The sequence below is a fragment of the Myotis davidii genome, unplaced genomic scaffold, assembly GCF_000327345.1.
Source record: "Myotis davidii unplaced genomic scaffold, ASM32734v1 scaffold172, whole genome shotgun sequence".
NCBI classification, from domain to species: Eukaryota; Metazoa; Chordata; class Mammalia; order Chiroptera; family Vespertilionidae; genus Myotis; species Myotis davidii.
The window spans coordinates 2,350,490-2,369,593 of record NW_006284343.1 but is presented as its reverse complement, the minus strand read 5'-3'; the positions used below and the strand labels follow the sequence as shown (position 1 = coordinate 2,369,593).

Sequence of the window (19,104 nt, the reverse complement as noted above, 5' to 3'; positions counted from 1 at the left end):
CCTTCCTTCCTTCCTTCCTTCCTTTCTTGCTTTTATTGTGGACTAGAGGCCCAACGCATGAAATTCGTGCAAGAGTAGGCCTTCCTTCTTCCGGCTGCCAGCACCAGCTTCCCTCTGGCACCCAGGACCCGGGCTTCCCTTGCAGTCCCGGCCTCGTCCGGAAGACGTCCGGTCTAATTAGCATATTATGCTTTTATTATTATAGATACTTGTAAACATACACACAAACAAGAGACAGTTATCACAGACCCCATAGACACGTCATTGCCGGCTTCCACAATAGGAGCCCTGCTTACCCGACACGGACATACGGGTTGGGGGGGACAGGTCCAGGGCCGCCTTTTAGAGGTGACCACGCCAGTATATTTCTGAGCTGTTCAGAGAGACAAAAGGAACATCTTACGGTGATATCCAGCTTCCTTTCTGGAAAGATATCCAGAAAAATGTGTTTTTCTTTTTTTAAAAAAGAAAAAGAAAATGTCTTTATTGATTTCAGAGAGGAAGGGAGAGGGAGAGAGAGACAGAAACATCAATGATGAGAGAGAATCATCAATCAACTGCCTCCTGCACTGGGGATCGAGCCCGCAACCTGGGCATGTGCCGGGACCGGGAATCAAACCGTGACCTCCTGGTTCATAGGTTGATGCTCAACCGCTGAGCCACATGGGTCGGGCTTCTCCTTCCGATCTAGCTTCTCCTTCAGATCTGAAGAGCAGCCCCCACCCCAGCCTGTGCACCCGGCATGCAGACGTGGAGACGTGGATATATATACGTTTATATACACACCAGCAGGCCCCTCCCGCGGCTCATTATCTGTGTTTATCTTATCAGGACACCGCTAGCCCAGGCCCACGGAGAACAAGGCGTTTAGTCTTTGCAGCCGGGCTTCTGTTCCCGGTCACCAGTTCAGTTTATAAATCCACCGTCCCGGGCGGAACACAATCTGAAAGGCAACATTGTCTCTGGACAAAGCTGCGACTGTGATAAGGGCGCTTGTGTGGCTCCCGTCTGCTAATAAACTGTGGGCCCCGGGGTTGCGGCCGGGGGCCTTGGCAGCCTGCGCCCGCGTCTTCCCCTTCCATCCCGAGGGCCACGCAGAGGTCAAGCTAGACAGAGGGGTTTGCTGAGCCCCTGGGGTCGTGGGAAGGTGGGTTCTGCTCTCGGGCACGGTCCCCGGCTGGGTCTCCGTGTTCCTTCCACGGAGAGCTTAGCCGAGGTGATCCGAGTGGGGTTTGTCCTGTGGGATAACGAGCTCATTGTTCCGGACGCTTGGATTTGGGGGCCTCTCCCCAGCTCCCCTCTGGGAGCAGATGGAAGTGAGGCCCCTCCATCCGGGGGTGGTCAGCGACGTTTTAGCCGTAAAGTGACACCGACCAAAGGCCTTGGCAAAACCACAGCAGGCCGCGTGAAAGCTGATGTGATGGCTATCAGCAGAAAGGAACAAGAAGGCCGTGGGCAAGTATAGTGGGCGCCCTGGGCGCAGGTGGGCATCGCCAGCCTTGGGCCAGTCCTAAGTCCCGTGCACAGAATGCGTGGCCAGAACGTGTCTCTGAGGCTGTCGTAGTTCTGCGTTGACGATGTATGTAAGCAGACCAGGCCTCACAAAGAGAAGGCAGTGATGATAATATCTTCTCATCTATGTACAGTGTGGTTTATAGCACCGAAAAGAGGTGAGCAGGTCTGTGTGGGTAAGTTGGACGGTCCCTGATTGGCTGTGGCAGTCGATTAGAAGAAAGTTTAGGCAGAAATCAGAGAGTTAGGGGTACTACGCGCTCCTCTAAGAGGTGGGGTTTTTATGGGAGGCCCTGGGCACCCGCTGGAGGCTTTTGAACAAGACAGGCAACAAGGCCCGGCTGGTGTGGCTCAGTGGTTGAGCATCGACCTATGAACCAGGAGGTCACAGTCTGATTCCTGGTCAGGACACATGCCCAGGTTGAGGGCTCGGTCTCCAGTAGGGGGCGTGCAGGAGGCAGCCAATCAATGATTCTCTCTCATCATTGATGTTTCTCTCTCTCCCTTTCCCTTCCTCTCTGAAATATCAATAAAAAGATATTTTAAAAAGTAATTTTAAAAAATTAAAAAAGGACAGCGAGGAGTTTCCCAGAAGCTCAGCAGAAAGAGGAGCCTGACCTTGGTGGAACCTTGCAAGTGTCACCGACCCCCCAGCCTGGGCCTCCGAGCGTAGAATGGGAATTAACATGAGCCAGCTCACATCCCGCGGCTCACCTGGCAGGCACCTTGGCAACGGCGACTGTTTTGTGCTTTAGAAAGGTAGTCGGTGAGTGGGGCGTAGGATGGGGGCAGGTGGAAGGAAGAAGCAGAGGTCACGGCCAGACTCAGGGAAGGGCCAGGTGCAGACCTGAGCCCCCGGTGGAAATGCCAGCTCCTCTGAGAGGCCCTGCCTCCCTCCCCTCCGCCCCACCCCCACGGACTCTCAGTCCCACCAGCCAACCTGTTTCCTAAATACACATGCTTTTCTCTTGGCGTAATTAGTACGTGCCTCTCCTCGCAGACTCCCCGCCCCCCATCCGGCGCCCAGGTGTGACGGATGCCCACCCCCCTCTGTTTTCATGTCTTGCGGCTGCTTTTACAAATGACCCCAAACTGGGTGGCCTAAAACCACAGGAAAGATTCTCTCCCAGTTCTGGGGGCTGGCCGTGCGACGTCGTCGAGGGGTGGGCAGGGCCCCCTCCCTCCCCCCAGAGGCTCCTGCGGAGGGTCCTTCCGCCTCTTCCAGCCCCGGTCGCTCCGAGCCGTCCTGGGCATCAGCAGCATAAGGCCTGTCTGACTCCATCGTCCCCGAGCCTCCTGCTCTGCCCGTCTCCTCTCTCTGTCCCGTGTAAGGACTCTCATCATTGGCTGAGGAGCCCTCCCGGATCATAGGGGAGGATGTCCTGCCCAGACCCCCAGTTACATCTGCAGAGACCCCTTTTCCAAATGAGGGCTCAGTGAGCCTCACCTTTCTCTCCAAAGAGCCAGATCATAAGCGTTCAGGCTTTGCAGCAACTCCTCAGCTCCGCCCTTGCAGCTCCGAGGCAGCCGTATACAACCCATGAGTGGCCGGGGGTGTGTGTGTGTGTGGGTGGGGGGGGACTGGGCTGCAGTAACTATCTGCCCAAGCAGGACAGGGTGGGTCCTGCCCGGCCAGCTTGCCCATGCCTGCTGCAGAGAGGGGGAGCCATGGCGTGTTCTTGAGCAGGGGGACCGCGTGCCCAGCTCTGGGCTCTGGGGAGACGACTGGTACTGCGGGGGCAGCGTCCGGCCTGGGGCAGGGAAGACCAGGGCCCCTTTGCTCAGGGCCCGGGACAAGGGCCTCAGACTCCACTGCTGAGTGTGTGGTTTTCCCGAGATAACGAGGCGTCTGCCCCCCTCTGGAAAGCAGGATGCTTGCTGTGCTGGGACCACCCAAGGGGACGGTTTATTGATCTAATTTTGATATAAAAGACTTTAATAACGTTTGCGAGGCTTGTGAGCTCCAGGCCAGCGCCCACCTGGCATCGAGGCAGCTGACTGGGTAAAGCGCTCTCTGCGGGCAGCTCTGCCAGGCTTCATGTCGGCTTTGATTAGAGGGAGGAGGGGGAGGGGAGGGAGGGAGGATGGCCCCAGGCCAGGAGCAGCTTTGGAGAAGCAGGGCCTGAGAAGAGCCAAGTGCTCCCACATCCTCTTGGGCAGCGAGGACAGTGGGGGAGGGGGGGTGCGCGCAGGGGGCGGGGGTGGCCTCAATGGGGGACACCTTTGAGTTCTAACATTCCTGGTTCCCTTTTTGCTTCTTCCCTTTTCATCTGGGGACTCTTGCTGACTTAACCTGGATCCAGATGTTCGCTTTATAGGGAGATACTTGGCATCGATAAAAGCCTCGGAATGCTGTCGGGATTGGATATTCTTTTAGAGCTGGGTGGCCCCACAGTGTGTGTCACGCCAGCACTTCTGGGCAAACTGGTCTCATCTGAGAGAGCAGAGCTCAGTGTAGGCAACGATGAGGGAGTCGGCAAGATGCTCAGAAACATGGCCATGACCTCTCCACGTGGCCACGACCTTTCCAGGTGGCCATGACCTTTCCATGCCACTGTCTCTGCTTCTCTGTCTCCCTCTGGCCCCCCAGCTAGCTCTCTCTGTGAGCCGCCCCTGCCCTAGTGAGCTCCTCCCATGCCAGCTGCACCCCTTAATCCCAGGAGCCACTAGGGCAGTGATGGCGAACCTATAACACGCGTGTCAGAGGTGACACGCAAACTCATTTTTTTGGTTGATTTTTCTTTGTTAAATGGCATTTAAATATATAAAATAAATATCAAAAATATAAGTCTTTGTTTTACTATGGTTGCAAATATCAAAAAATTTCTATATGTGACACGGCACCAGAGTTAAGTGAGGGTTTTTCAAAATGCTGACATGCCGAGCTCAAAAGGTTCGCCATCACTGCTCTAGGGGACGCCCCGGGGCAGCTGATGCACCCCCGCTCCCCCCACTGCCTGGGAGCAGCGCTCAGAGGGGGCATTTGTCCCAGTGGAGGGCACCAGCCCTGCACATGGGCGTGTGGCCTGGCAGCCACCGATCGGCCTGGCCTGTGTGGAGGTGGCTGTCCAGCACGAGGTCACGGCGGTGGGTGTCCAGTTAGCAGAGTGGCATTGTTTGCCCAGAAAGTCTTACCCTCTTTCTTTCCTGCAGTGATGCTTGGCCACTGGGCCCTTTCAGAGCCCGGCTCCCCCTCCTACAGTGACGGCACTTTGTACTTCCCCGGGCCCTTCGTTCAGGCGTCTGACGGCCCTTCTTGTTCTGTGGGCCCTGCCTGCTGAGGCCACTTCCTCGTTTGGAGGGTGGGACAGGCCCCAGCAGGCCCGGTGGAGGCCCGCAGAGTCAGGGCACGGTCTTCCCTGAAGTTCCCGTGAGTCAGGGGTGATCGACAGCCAGGCCTCCAGCTGCTGGCTCTTCCAGATGTGTAACCAGCCTGGGCCGGTCAGCTGGAGCCAGGCAGTCCTTACCCAAGGCCCTCTGCTGCCCCGAGTCCTTACACACGCGGCCTCTCCTGTCCCCCGAGTCCTTACACACGCGTCCTCTTCTGTCCCCCGAGTCCTTACACACACAGCCTCTCCTGTCCCCCGCGTCCTTACACACGCAGCCTCTCCTGTCCCCCGAGTCCTTCCACACACGGCCTGTCCTGCCCCGAGTCCTTACACACGCGTCCTCTTCTGTCCCCCGAGTCCTTACACACACAGCCTCTCCTGTCCCCCGCGTCCTTACACACGCAGCCTCTCCTGTCCCCCGAGTCCTTCCACACACGGCCTGTCCTGCCCCGAGTCCTTACACACGCGTCCTCTTCTGTCCCCCGAGTCCTTACACACACAGCCTCTCCTGTCCCCCGCGTCCTTACACACGCAGCCTCTCCTGTCCCCCGAGTCCTTCCACACACGGCCTGTCCTGCCCCGAGTCCTTACACACGCGTCCTCTTCTGTCCCCCGAGTCCTTACACACACGGCCTCTCCTGTCTTGAGTCCTTACACACACAGCCTCTCCTGTCCCCCGAGTCCTTACACACGCGGCCTCTCCTGTCCCCCGAGTCCTTACACATGCAGCCTCTCCTGCCCCGAGTCCTTACACAGGCTTCTCCTGTCCCAAGTCCTTACACACACGGCCTCTCCTGCCCCTGGGTGAAGGCAGGACATACTCAGGCTCTGTGCCTTCTAGGATTCATGTGGCCTCCTTTTCTGCTCGTGTAAAATTGGAATAAACGTGCCCCTTGGCAAAAACTTTGAAGGATCAGCAACAGACTCTAGAGCAGTGGCTCTCAACCTTCCTAATGCCGCGACCCTTTAATACAGTTCCTCATGTTGTGGTGACCCCCGATTTCATTGTTACAAATGGAACATCATTAAAGCATAGTGATTAATCACAAAAACAACATGTAATTATATCTTTGTTTTCCGATGGTCTTAGGCGACCCCTGTGAAAGGGTCTTTCGATCCCCAAAGGGGTCCTGACTCACAGGTTGAGAACCGCTGCTCTAGAGAATATTTCGCTCAGCCTGAGTATATACTTGCTTAGTAAAAGACATTATTAAAATATTATTTTAAAAGGTACCATTAAAATATTTAAAACGGTATTAAAATGTATTTTAATAGGCATAAATATTATTTTTAAAGGCGTTAAAATATTTTAAAAGGCATTATTAAGATATTCTTTATAAGGTATTATTAAACTATTTTAAATATTTATGTAAATGACAATAGACAGGGTGGGGCAGAAGGAGCTTATTCTCATGTTGTTATTTATTAATATCGAACTATTTTCCATGCAAACAACTGGGCCTCCTCTCGCCCCTCCTGCACTTAGTAGTTGATAAACAGTAACAACCTGCAGTCATTTGCCAGCGTCACCAGCACTGCCGGCTCCCCTTTTCCCTCCTCACCCTTGTCCCCACGGCCAGTGCCTGCCCCGCTCACGGTTTCACACTGTCTCCCTTGGAGCTCACGCCTTTCCTTTCCACGGTGGGGTGTGGAGCCAGGCAGGCTCCCATCTGATTTAAATATTATGCTTTTACCCAAGACTTTATGGGATAAAAGGTGGCCACGAGCTTAAGGTATCGTCGGAATCCCAGGTGGCCTGGGCTGAGGCCCGTGCCCTAGACAGGCTGACACAGGCCCTGGGGCCGAGGCTGCAGCCCAGGGTGGCAGTGGCTCTGTCGGGCCCCGAGGGAAGTCCTGGGGGTCCCCTTGGCCGTTGTCAGGCTGGCTGTGCAGGTGGTGGCTGTCCGCTTCTCTGCTCAGAGAGGAAGGGCGGCTGCCCTGGCTTGTTGGCTCCCTGGCACTTGCCGCTCACTTTTACGATGTGTTACTGGCTCATAAATCGTCTGCCTGTCCCAGGAGCCTGGGCAGGGCCTCCAGGCCACAAGCCGGACACTCGCATCGTTGACTTTACCAGGATGTGGTGCTATGACTTCCAGCACCATGAGTGCAGCCACTTCTGGGGCCTGGGGGAGTGGGGGGGTCATGGAACACAGGCTCTGCCTCCTGAGCTGTCCGGGGAGACTGACAAATCCTTTGGGTGTCGCCTGCGGATAATCTCGAGCTGTTAACGAGCCTAGGAAATAACCCCGCGGGTCTTTAGGGGCCAAAACAAGAGCAGAGAAACCTCTCTATGAGTCACCGCAAATATTTACCCTCGAAGGTCTGATTGTGAAATCTGCTGAGCCCGCGGGTGGCACTCCCCTTGGGACCCGAAGAGCCCCAGCAGCAGTCAGATGTGCAGTGTTGAAAGGGTTGGGCAGAGGAACCCCCCACTTTTAGCCTGGGAAGCGCCCCAAGCTGCCAGAACTCCGCGAGGAACCCTGGGCTCTGTCGTCTCTGAGAAAACGCTGGGGATGGGGTGCAGACTCCCTGGGCGCTCTGGGGGAGCTTGGCCTCTCCTAGCTTGTCTCCCTCTCAGCTGCTCTTTGGGGTCTTGGCAACGCGTTCACCTCGATAGGATTTCCACCCGACCCACCTCCACCCCCCAGTAGGAGGGCGTGATGGCTGTTGGGGAAATTCTGTCCTCACACTATCTCATTGGAGCTGCAGATGCGGAGCGATCATGACGTTGGGCATCTTCCCCTTCCTTCCGTGGGAGTGTCTGTTTTATCCAGGCACCTGCCCTCCTCGGTCCTTCCTGCCAGCCAGGACCTACCGAGGACTCGCTGCACGGGAGGGCCAGGCTGGGTCTCTTGCCAACAGTTGCTTGCGCGAATGGGAATGGAGGGGCAGCCCGAGTCCTACGCAGGAGCCACCGATAACTTGGGCACGTGGTAGATGTTCAGTCTGAGGGCGGGGCGCCCACCCCTTCCCGGACCGCCCGCCGTCGGTGCAGCATAAACGTGGACAAGCTCGCGTAGAGACTGCGCCAGCGTCCCCCTTGCAGGTGCTGGTCCTGCAGAGGGCGAGGAGGTGGGCGTCTTGGCTTTGTTGTGTTGTGCTGCCATTTTGTTTGTGTTTTAGAAACAGTGGGTGCCTCCCAGTAAGGTCTCCTGGGTTATCCACTCTCACCCTGAGCTTGAGATGGACCCCCAGGTCAGGCGGTTACATGAATAACAGGGCTGATGAGAAGATGGCTGAGGCTCCATTGGAATAAACAGCTTCCTTTAGGGTGGAAGTCGCCTCCGGATCGGAGGCAAGGAGCGGAGCCACAGCCTGCCCCCGTGTGACAATCAGAAACGTCCGCAGACATGGCCAATGTCCCCTGGGCCAAGGCGCCCCCAGCGGAGCACCCCTGGCCTCAGGGAATGGGAGGGACAGTCCCCATCCCCGGTGTCCGCAGGCTTCTCTGGAGCCCAGCGCTCAGGCCCCCATCGCGGGAGAGAGATTCCCCGCAGGGCCAGGGCCTGACGGGTGTGAGGAGGGCCCCACTGGGACGCCCCGCGACTGCTGCCTGCTGCCTGTGTGTGAAAGGCGCCTGAGCGGGGAGTTGGGGGCTGGGGGTTGTTTTTGGGAGGCCCTGGAGTCCAGCCCAGTTCCGATTCCCCAGACCTCTGCCCAGACAGCCTCATTCGGGCTTTTGGGGAGCCCACCTCTCCTCCCGCTGCTGCAAAGGGTGGACTCCTGCGGTTCTTGTGGCCAGGGCTGCTCGGACAATTTGGGGCCTGTGGCCCCCCCCCACCCCCACCCCCCACCCCAAGCCTCTGAGGCCTACTCCTCAGGCTCACCTCCCTCCGACAATGCTTGGACACAGGCCTCCATTTCTCTGGCCCCATCTCCTGTCCAGGGGGACGGGCAGCTGGCCGGTGCTGAGCTTTCTCCTTGGAGATCCTCTGTGATGGGGCCGGGCCACCGGCCATTGGACCTTGTCCCCAATGCGCCTCTGTCCCTGGTCTCTGTGGCCCCAGGGTGGCCTCCGGCCCTGGGTTTTGTGTACTGAGCCCTCAACCCCCACTTCCACCCCACAAGGCTCAGGAACCCCTGCTGCCTCGCACCCTCAGCTGAGGATGCGATGGGTTCTAGGAGCGGCTGCCCTTAGGTCAGTACATCCGGTACCAACCGTCACTGCTTGGGGTCTCCAAGCTCACCCGGATTTGGTGATCCGCCACAGGGACTCGGCACTCAGGATATAGTCACACTCACGGCTAGGAGATGTCACAGTGCAAGAGACGAGACTGGATGAAATCGGCCAAGGGAAGAGGCACTGGAGGAAAAGATGGCTTCCTTCGATGCCTTCCCAGCATCTCCTTCCGGTCCCTCTGCGAGGGCGGGAGCGGGAGGGGCTGGGCGGTGTGCCTCCCATGCTGCTAGGCTTCAGGGTAGAAAGCAGAATGTGCTGAGTCGTGGGGAAGGGCTGGTGTTCGAGGGCCAGGGAGCCAGGGTGGGGCTTGAGGTCCTGACTTCCTGCTTCTGGCTCCTGCCTCCTCACCTGCCCCCAGAGGAGAAGTCTAAGGCGTGAGAGGAAGGCAGGCCCCGGGGCCTCCACCCACCTTCCCGCTGTTCGCAGGACATTGACCCCAAAGCGCCCGTTGCACCCGCAGCCTCCCTGCGCTCCAGGGCGTCTCAGCCATCACGCTGGTGGCATCACTGGCCGAGAGGTTGCAAGTGGGTAGCACCCCCATTTCCCGTAGAAGCCCCCATTCCCCTGCACGCTCTCGCCCTCCTGGCAGGGCCTATCCTTGCTGGCTGTAGAGATAGCGGGACGTTCAGAGCCCCTGAAACGCGTTTCCTTTGTAAAGGAGTACCATTCCTCTCTGTCCCGGGAGCCCAGGCTGCGTGGAGACAGCAGGCTGACTGGCCGCTCTCTCCCCAGCGCAGAGGGAGGGAGATGTGAGGTCTCACTCGAGCCAACAGCCCCGGTCTCTCAGCAGAGCCCAAAGCTCCCTTCAGGAGGAGGAGCAGGTGGTGCCCGGCTTTGAACTGGGCCCACGTGCCCTGGGGATAAGGGAAGGTTTAGTTCTGTCTCAACAAGGGCGTGGGGGAAGCACCCTGTGAGTTTTGCATTGGCCGGGAGCCAGGCAGAGAGCGGTGGGACCGGGGCTGCAGCCGAGGGCTGTTGGGAGCGCGCGTCTCTCAGCAGCAGGGCATCCCGCCTCGCTGATCGTGCCCAGAAGATTGTTTTGCAGGCGGAAAAGAAAGGGGCCCTTCACCCCTTCTCCTGTGGCCCGCCCGGCGTTTTTCGCTGAGCAGCCGTTTCGGAGTTTCCTCTCGGAGCGGTGGGTTTATGCTGTCCAGATGTGCGCCATGTGGCGGTTTTGTGTTTTGGCGTTCCAGATGTGCACGGCCGGGGAAATGAGCTTTGGCAAAGGCAGGGCCTGTCTCTGGCCCTGGGAACCTGCAGAGGCTGCAGTGCGCCCGTTGTGTGGGGATCCCACAGAATTTCTTTAACCTCCTGATTCTGCAGCCCAGGACACTGAGCCCCGGGGGGTGTGACTGCTCCCCGCCACTGATCGATGGCCCGCAGCTGGGAGTGGCGAAGATACCAGCTTTGCTGGAACTCCTGGCCCCGATCCGCACGCACGTCTGTTTCAGCACCGTGTGCACCTGGCGCTCTTCCAGGCGCTGGAACCACATTGGTGAAAAAACAAAGATTCCTAGCTTGTTCTGCTGGGGAAAGAATGAGCAGTAAACATAAAAAATGGGCACTTTATATAGTAGGTTGGCACGTAAGAATTGCTTTAAAAAAACAGGAGGAGGAGGAGGAGGACGTAAATGAGGAGGTGGAGGGAGAGGAAGGAGGGGGAAATGAGGCTAGGGTTAAGGGGGATGGGACTGTGGTGATGGTTGACCATTTTAGCTAAGTGAGTAAGGGTAGATTTCATTGAGAAAGTGACTAACTTAGTCACCTATTGTGGAACAAAAGAGCTCGAAGTTCAGTGGCCTCAACCAGTAAATACTCTCTCACGTTGTTTGTGGGATAGGAACTCACGAGCGGCTCTGTGGAGGGTCCCTGCTCAGGGTTTCTCTGGAGATCAGCCGGGGAGGCCATCATCTGAAGGCCCGACTGGGGCTGGAGGACCCGCCCCCAAGGTGGTGCCTCACACGGCCATTGGCTCGAGGCCTCGGCTCTTTGTTGCATGGCACCTCCGTATGGCTCCTACCATGTGGCAGCTGGCCTCCCCAAGAGCACATGGTCCAGGGGGACAGATGGAAGTCGCTGTGTCTTCTATGACCCAGCCTAGTCTTGAAAGTGGGGAAGAAGCAAACCAAGAGATCCCAGAAGGAATGCTCCGGTGGAAAGCCCTCGGGTGGGAGTGACAGCAGTGTTTATGGGAGAGCATGGAGGCTGGAGGGCAGGACACAGAGGTCATTGCCGGCCAGGGGAAGGTCATGAGCACAGAAGCAGCACAGCGGACAGGGCAGCTGTGCCGAGAATAGACCACAGGGCAGGCAAGAAGCCGGGAGACGGGGCAGGAGGCTGTCACGGTGAAGCAGGCGGGAGATGGGGAGGCTCCCACCTGCCCGTGGTGAGGGAGGAGCTAGGGAACGCCTGGATTCTGGACCAATTTTTTTAAAAAGATAAATGTTTTTATTGATTTGAGAGAGAGGAAGGGAGAGGAAGAGAGAGAAACATCAATGATGAGGGAGAATCACCCCACACTGGGGACCGAGCCTACAACCTGGGCATGTGCCCTGACCGGAATCGAACTGTGACCTCCTGGTTCATAGGTCAACAGTGCTCAACCATTGAGCCACGCCGGCCGGGCTGGACCCCTTTGAGGTTAGATCCACAGGATCCCGTTGGATTGTGGGAGGCGTGATAGAGAGAGTAGCCACCGAGGGTGACGCACAGCTCACAGTCCTCCTTCCCAGGCTGCCACTGGCCACCTCTCCTCCCGGCTCCTGTGGTTTTGCAGGGAGAGCTGAGGAGGGGCCTGGGCTGTGTTCTCACCCCCCACCCCCCCACCCTCTGGGCCTGGTGGCTCCGTCCACCCAGTGGAAAAGGAACGTAGGCCTCCTGCGTGCGAGCAATAGGAAGTGTTTATGAAGGCACTTAATGCTCTTTAGAAGAAACTGCCAAAGTGCCGGAACATTTTCTGGTGGTTGGCAGTGGTATTTTGCTGGAGAGCGAAATGTTTTTGTTGCAGCCCCTCCCCCTGAAACGTTGATTCTGCAGATGGACAGACTGCGGCGCTCAGCAAAGAAGGAACTGGGGTGAGAGGAGATGTCGGGGGGGGGGCAGGGGTGGAGGAGCAAGCTTGGGGATCCCGAGGACATGCCCCACGCAGAACTCCAGACCTGTGGTCAAAGGGAACCACCCTCAGGCCAAGTGTGCAGGCGATGAGAACGCTAAGCCCTCCTCACCCAAACCCTCCCGTGGCCCTCTGGCGGCTCTCACACGCCGCCTCAGCTGGTTATCTGAGGTCCGGGGCAGGCCCGGCCCCTCGGTGCCTGAGCAGTGAGGGTGGTGTACCCCTGGGGGTGGGCTCTGCAGGGCAGGGAGGAGCAGGAGGCCGGGGGTGGGGCTCTGGGGCTGCTGGTCACGTTCCGTTTCTTGATCTGGGTGTGGGTTTCGTGAAATCGGTCAGGTTTCTGAAAATTCATCAGGTACAACACTTAGAGTCTGAGCCATTCTCTGCTCAGCATTCAGCTGCAGTGACACTTACTAAGAGACAAGGGGAAGTCATTTCTTCCCCAAAAGGGTGAGCCGACCCAGGTAGAACCTGAATTCCCACCTTTAGAGATTCCTTGTCGGCTCAAAGGCATTGTATTTAAAATGCCAAATACCTTGCCCGGTCGGCGTGGCTCAGTGGTTGGGTTTTGACCTATGAACCAGAAGGTCACGGTTGAATTCCCGGTTGGGGCACATGCTGGGTTGCGGGGTCGATCCCCAGTGGGCTGTGTGCGGGAGGCAGCTGATCAGTGATTCTCTCTCACCATTGATGTTTCGATCTCTCTCTCCCTCTCCCTTCCTTTCTCTTTAAAATCAATAAAAATGTATTTTTTTAAAAAAAAACGCCAAATACCTTAAGGAGAATTAACCAGCAAGTTTGTTGCTTTTGGCCATGGACACGCATCTCAGCCGGTGGACAGGGAGGCGTGGCTTAGCTCTGCCTACGCAGGACTCTGTGAATGAAGTCACACCACGTTGACTCTGTTGTGTCTGTTTCACTCAGAACTGTGTCTCTGGGGGGCCTCGTTCATTCTCATCGCTGGACACAGGGCTCCGTTGTGTGACTGGAGCACAGTTTATCCATTCATTGGTTTGAGGGCATTTGCTTAGTTTACACTAATGGCGCTTCTGTGACCTCCTAGCGTGCGTCTTCTCACAGCTACGTCAGCAGTAAGCACGTTACTCTTGCGTAGACAACCCCAGGGCCCTTGTACGTTACACAGGCAGCCTCACACCTGGGCTGTGCAGAGGGACCGAGTAGGTAAAGGCCCCTAGGACGCCCCACAGGGAGTCAGAGACCCAGGTGTACCTGGGAGCTCTCCACCTTTCAGCAAAAGAGGCAGCAGCGAGGGCCTGAGTCACCCTCAGACACCACCCTTCCCTGCACCTTCCTGGGCTGGGCCCCGCCCACTCTGAGGGTGGCAGACCGGAAGGGAGCACTGGGTCATCTCCTCTCTCCAGCCTGCGGGGCTGTGGCAGGATCCCTTGCGTGCCAGGCCAGCCCCACTGAGCAGGTAGGGCAGGCGGCCCTTCGGGGAACATCCAGCCCCTTCCCACCTGCCGGCTCATCAGACGCCTCCCCAGGCCGCCAAGTGGGAAGCCGGTGATGTCATCGCCCAGCCCCAACAATCAGGCCTTTCATGGCCGGACGATAACAATCACAACAGTATGTCAGGGCCTGCCATGCAGGAACGCACACGCTCGTCCGCAGGGAGGATCTGAAGGCAGTGAGCGGGGCCGCCGGGAGCGCGCCGTCTCCTTCCGAGATCCCCTGGCCGAGAACATAGCCCGGAGAGCAGGCTTGCGTGCATGGGCGCTCACTCGCCCGTTCTCTGAGAAACCAGGATGCTGTCCAGCACCTCCCCCCGGGACTCCTCACCTCCGACCCCAGAACTAACTCTGCACGGAGCAATACTCCGCGGCTGGGGTCCGAGCAGGAGTGTCTCGTTGCACAACTCCAGGGGGCGCTGTTCGCCAACAGAACGTGCAAGGTGCCCAGAGTGCGCAGCCCTGGGGTTCTGAGGCTGCCGCCTTCAGAGTGAGGGAGCAGACTGTTGTGTCGACCTCGACCCCCAGGACTCAGTCTTGCCACAGCCAGGCTCCCTGGCCGGCCCAGCTCCACGGAGCCTAGAAATTCTCGGTGAGATGCATGAGCGCGATGTTTTCCTTGCCCGGAGTGAAGTTTCTGGTGTTCAGATGTTTGCCCCGGAAGCAAAGCCACCTACACTGTTGCTTAGTCTGGCGGGTGGTTCTCCGCCAGGGACGGTTGGACCCCAGGAGACCTTGTGGGTCGTGTCCGCTGGAAGGAGGCTACCGGCATCTAGTGGGTGGAGCCGGGGATGCTGCTAATGGTCCTGCTGTGCAGTGGGCAGGCCCCATGACAGAGTGACGGGGCCAGAATGCCAGCAGTGCCAGGTGGAGAGGCCCTGCGAAGGGGAGATGCCCAGCCCCGTTGGCCCTGGGGCCTCTGGTGCCCATTCTCCCTTCCGGCTCTCCTTCCCCCAGGGGCCAGGCCCTCGGCTCACTAGCTGAGCGGGCCTAAGGCAGTGCTGCCTGTCCGCGGGGGATGGGAGCCCAGGTAACCGTAGAGACGGCGTGATGGCTCTGTGTGAAGTCTGGAGGAACCGAAGCGTAGAGTCGTGATTAAGAGTCCCCACGGTCACTTCATGGCTGGGTGACCTTGGGATGAGTCACTTAACCGCCCCGTGCGTCACCTTTCCCATCTGTAAAATGGGGGTAATAGTGGCAGAAAACGCGTAAGGAGCAGGAGGGGGCCAAGCTTGTCGCCACACATAACATGGGTAGGATATTCATTTTTTTTTCTTCTTCTTTTTTTTAATATATATTTTATTGATTTTTTACAGAGAGGAAGGGAGAGGGATAGAGAGTTAGAAACATCGATCAGCTGCCTCCTGCATCCCCCCACCCCCCCGCACTGGGGATGTGCCCTCAACCAAGGCACATGCCCCTGACCGGAATCAAACCTGGGACCCTTCAGTCCACAGGCCGCCTCTCCATCCACTGAGCCAAACTGGTCAGGGCCGTAGGACCTTCTTTACAAGCATCTGCGTAGCTTCCAGGATCGTGCGAACATCCTCTGTGGCAAATTAGAATTCTGGCCCAAGGTCGCCTCTGCCATGTCCCGGGCTCCTGGGTGCTCCCAGGGGTGACCAAGTCATCCAGTGGGCCCGGGACTTTCTGGGGCTCACCACTGAACGCCCAGTATCCCGGGCAAACCTGGGCAGTCGGGCACCCCAGTTCCCATCACAAAATTCAAGCAGCACTCTGGGACTTTTAAGTTTATTTCCTGGGGTGGCAGGGAAGGGGTCCTGAGTTGGAGCAGGTGCAGCACCATCCACATCCTCACCCCTTGGTGACCTCTTCAGTCCCTGGTGACTGGAGTGTGTAGCCAGGGCTGGGAGCTTTGGGTTTAATTCATGGTCCGGAGTTGATGCCAGTGGGATGGGGCACAGAGGGTGTGGGGGTCACTGAGCCTTTCCAGGGGGTCACCCCTAACAGATGCACAGCATGGAGCAGAGCAAGGGGCCCCGGTGAGTGTGTGAGTGTGTGAGTGTGTGTGTGTGTGTGTGTGTGTGTGTGTGTGTGTATGTATGCGTATGTATGCGTGTATGTTAAGGGATATCTATGAAGGTTGAGAGGATGGAAAAGCCATGGTCTAGCCCTCGCTGTCGCGGTTGGTGGAGCCAGGAGCCCCCAGAAAAGAGTCATGACCACCCAGTGAGACAGCACCCTCAGAGCGGCCTGGCAGCATCCCAAGGGCGGGCCCTGGCTGGGCTGTGCGCCCCATGCCGGCGCTGGGGCAGGGCAGGGCAGCCAGGCGTGCCCGGGACAGAAGAATGGCGTTTCTGTGCTGCTTATCAGGATGGTGGCTCCGGCAGGATGTGGCGAGGCTTCCCCAGCCCGCCAGGCGGACGGCCGCAGCCAGCGCCCCGTCCTGGCGAGGACTTTGGCCGGGGAGCCCCACCTTGACTTGCTGGTGACATTGGGCTGGCGGCTCTCCAAGGTCAGGCTGTGGTAAGTCATGAGGACATGAAGGCAGGTGACGGCCATGGACAGCGAGCCACCAAGTGCTCTTTCCACACGGCGACGACGAGGCCCCAGATCTGGTCAGACCCCTGGACCTTGCTCATGGGAAGACCCTCCTGGGGTCGCCGGTCCCATCTGGTCAGATCTTTGTGCAGCTGCTGAGATATGAGGGCAGAGACCAGCAACCACAGCCTGCGGGCCTACTCCGCCCACCACCTGGTTTTGTAAATAAAGTTTTATTGGGACACAGCCCTACTCGCTCACTTATGTACTGGCTGCTCTCCCACTGCAAGGGCAGAGCTGAGTAGTAGCCACAGACACCTGGTGGCCCTCAGAGCCTAAAATCCTCAGTCGTTTCCTGTGAGGTGGCTCATGGGTCGTGGGGGAGGTCAGAGCCTGCCTGAGCCCCTCCTCCCTCAGAAATAAATGGAGAGAGCCCGGGTTGTGTGGCTCAGTGGTTGAGCATCAACCTATGAACCAGGAAGTCACGGTTCAATCCCTGGTCAGGACACATGCCCGGGTTGTGGACTTGATCCCCAATGTGGAGCCTGTAGGAGGCAGCCCATCAATGATTCTCTCTCATCATTGATGTTTCTCTCTCCCCCACAACCCCTTCTTCTCTGAAATCAATAACAATATATTTAAGAATAAAGAGAAGAAGTAAACAGAGAGAGCTGCCTGAGATAAGGGGGTGGGATCCCAGGGAGCCGGGGGAGAGGCCAGCAGATGGTGACATAGCCAGGGCCCTTCTGGGACATGCCATGGGCCACACGATCAGGTGTCCTCAGGGCGTGACCTGCTGTCCCCAGGACACCAGAAGTTTTCTTTTTTAGAGAACGAGTAATAACACCGCAGACGCCATCACTCTGATGGGCAGGTGCTGAGGGGAAGCTGAGACTGTCAGCAGGAGACGGGATGAGAGTTATTTTGAACGGCGTGCAAGCTCCGTGTTTATCAGGCCAAGGCTCTGCGAGGGCCAGTCTTTCCTCAGTGTCTCCTCGCCTGGCGGGCGGCCCCCAGGTCAGAGAGTCTCTTAGGAAAACATTGACCCCCAGAGCCTCCGTGTGTGTGTGTGTGTGTGTGTGTGTGTGTGTGTGTGTGTGTGTCTGGGGCTCTGAGCCCTGTCAAATGTGTGCATGGGCTGAGGTACAAGCCCAAATATAAAAAGGTTAAACTCTGAGGATAGTCCCCCATGTTCTTTGCTGGGGAGCAGAACAGGGGACCGTGGCCAGAGCCGGCCTAACGGGACCGTCCAGGCAGCCAGGGCGTCCCCGTTCCGGGAGCCTGGCGGGTGAGCGGGCAGGAGGAAGGGGGAGTATCCCCTTGTCGCTGAGCTGGTGGGTGGATCCCTGTTGGCAACAGAGGGACAGACGTGAGCAAATGGGCCGGAAAGACAAGTGACAGTGGATGGAGCTTCCTTTTCTCTCTAATCCTCCCCCCACCCTCCGGGCCACGTGCCCAGCATTGCCTGCCAAGTGGCGCCCCTTCTCTCGCCCGGGAGATCTGTGGTGATCTGACGGGTGCTCCGTGGAGGGGCTGCCCACGGACGTGTCCAGCCCGGGTCGCTCAGGCACCGCCCTCCCACTGTGTTCAGGCCGATGCTTGGCTTTCTCTGAGAGTTTCCTGGCTGTCACTCGCCGGAGGCGGGCTCTTCATCCAGGCACGCGCCTCTCCCCCGGGGGTCGCACGCTGCATTTGCTCCCGTCCGTCTCGTTCTGGGGCTTTCTCCCTCTGCACTCGGATGCCTGGTCTGCGCAGGAAGCCGGCTCTCAAGGCCTGGCTCCGACCAGCTGACCAACTTGCGCAGCACTGTGTCCTGCAGAGGCAGGAGCAGAGAGGACCGTGGGGAGCATCACCGGGGCCCGAGGAAGCGCCGTGCCAGGTCCGGACCCGCCCGGGAGTCCGTGGAGAAGCCGAGCCCAGACCCAGGCGATCAGGGCCACTGTCCGATTCTGCATCGGACTCTTGTCCCACTTCTGAAGTTGCTTCTCGATAAAATGTGATCGATCCACCCCCATGCCCTCGGGGAGAGGAGACCAAAGCGTGCTGGCACCTCCGGGTGCTGGGAACCCCAGAGGCCTTCATCAGGCTGCTGGGCCACAGCGACCATCATGGGAGATGCTGTGGCCCCAGGTGGCTTCTGCCACGTGACAGACAAACCGAGCTGGGAAAGTTGGATGATGTGTGCAGAGCCGTACAGTTACGTGGCGGAGCTGGGGCCGTCCTAACACCCGGGCAGCATGGAGGGGTGGCGTATCCATGCACCCCCTCCCTCGCCTGTGCCCCCCTCCGGCCCCGTGCCCTAACCTTCCTCCTTCCTCCGCTGCCCAGCCCTCACCTGGGTCGCTGACACCGGAGGATGCCCTGGGCCCGGGCGGTTCCGGACGCCCCCTTCATGGGTCTTCTTGGTCTTTCAGGAACTTGGCCATTGGAATCGGGATCCAGAACTTCCCAGAGGGCCTGGCGGTCAGCCTCCCCTTGCGCGGGGCTGGCTTCTCCACCTGGAGGGCCTTCTGGTAAGTGCGTCCGAGCGCCCGTCCCAGGCCGGGGTCATGGCCGCTACGGCCAAGGCAGAGATCCGGGCCGTGCCCTGTGCTGCTTCTTTCTGCCAGGCGGCCCCTCTGACCTGGAAGCGAATCGGGCGCTTCTGGTAAAACCCGAGGGCCTGGCGGAACCTCTGTGCATAGCCACGCCGTGCCCATGCGCGTGTCTGTTCTCCCTCAGGTACGGGCAGCTGAGCGGCATGGTGGAGCCCCTGGCCGGGCTCTTTGGGGCCTTTGCCGTGGTTCTGGCCGAGCCCCTCCTGCCCTACGCTCTGGCCTTCGCTGCTGGCGCCATGGTCTACGTGGTCATGGACGACATCATCCCCGAGGCGCAGATCAGGTGGGAGAGCTGCCCCCTCCCCCATCGGTCCCTGCTCCTGTCCCTGTCCCTGCCCCTGCCCCTGTTCCTGTCCCTGCCCCTGGCCCTGGTCCTGTCTCTGCTCCTGTCCCTGTCCCTGTC

The 19,104-nt window shown here is 58.5% G+C and overlaps 1 protein-coding gene across 3 annotated transcripts in view; it reads left to right on the top strand.

Moving 5' to 3' along the window:
• Positions 1-19,104, top strand: part of SLC39A11 (solute carrier family 39 member 11) — a 176,324-nt gene that overhangs the window by 154,924 nt on the left and 2,296 nt on the right. For all 3 annotated transcript variants that reach the window (XM_015570620.1, XM_006754593.2, XM_015570616.1), the window contains 2 exons: positions 18,519-18,617; positions 18,826-18,984. In XM_015570620.1, the coding sequence (XP_015426106.1) occupies positions 18,519-18,617; positions 18,826-18,984 (258 nt within the window). The remainder of the gene's footprint in view (positions 1-18,518; positions 18,618-18,825; positions 18,985-19,104) is intronic.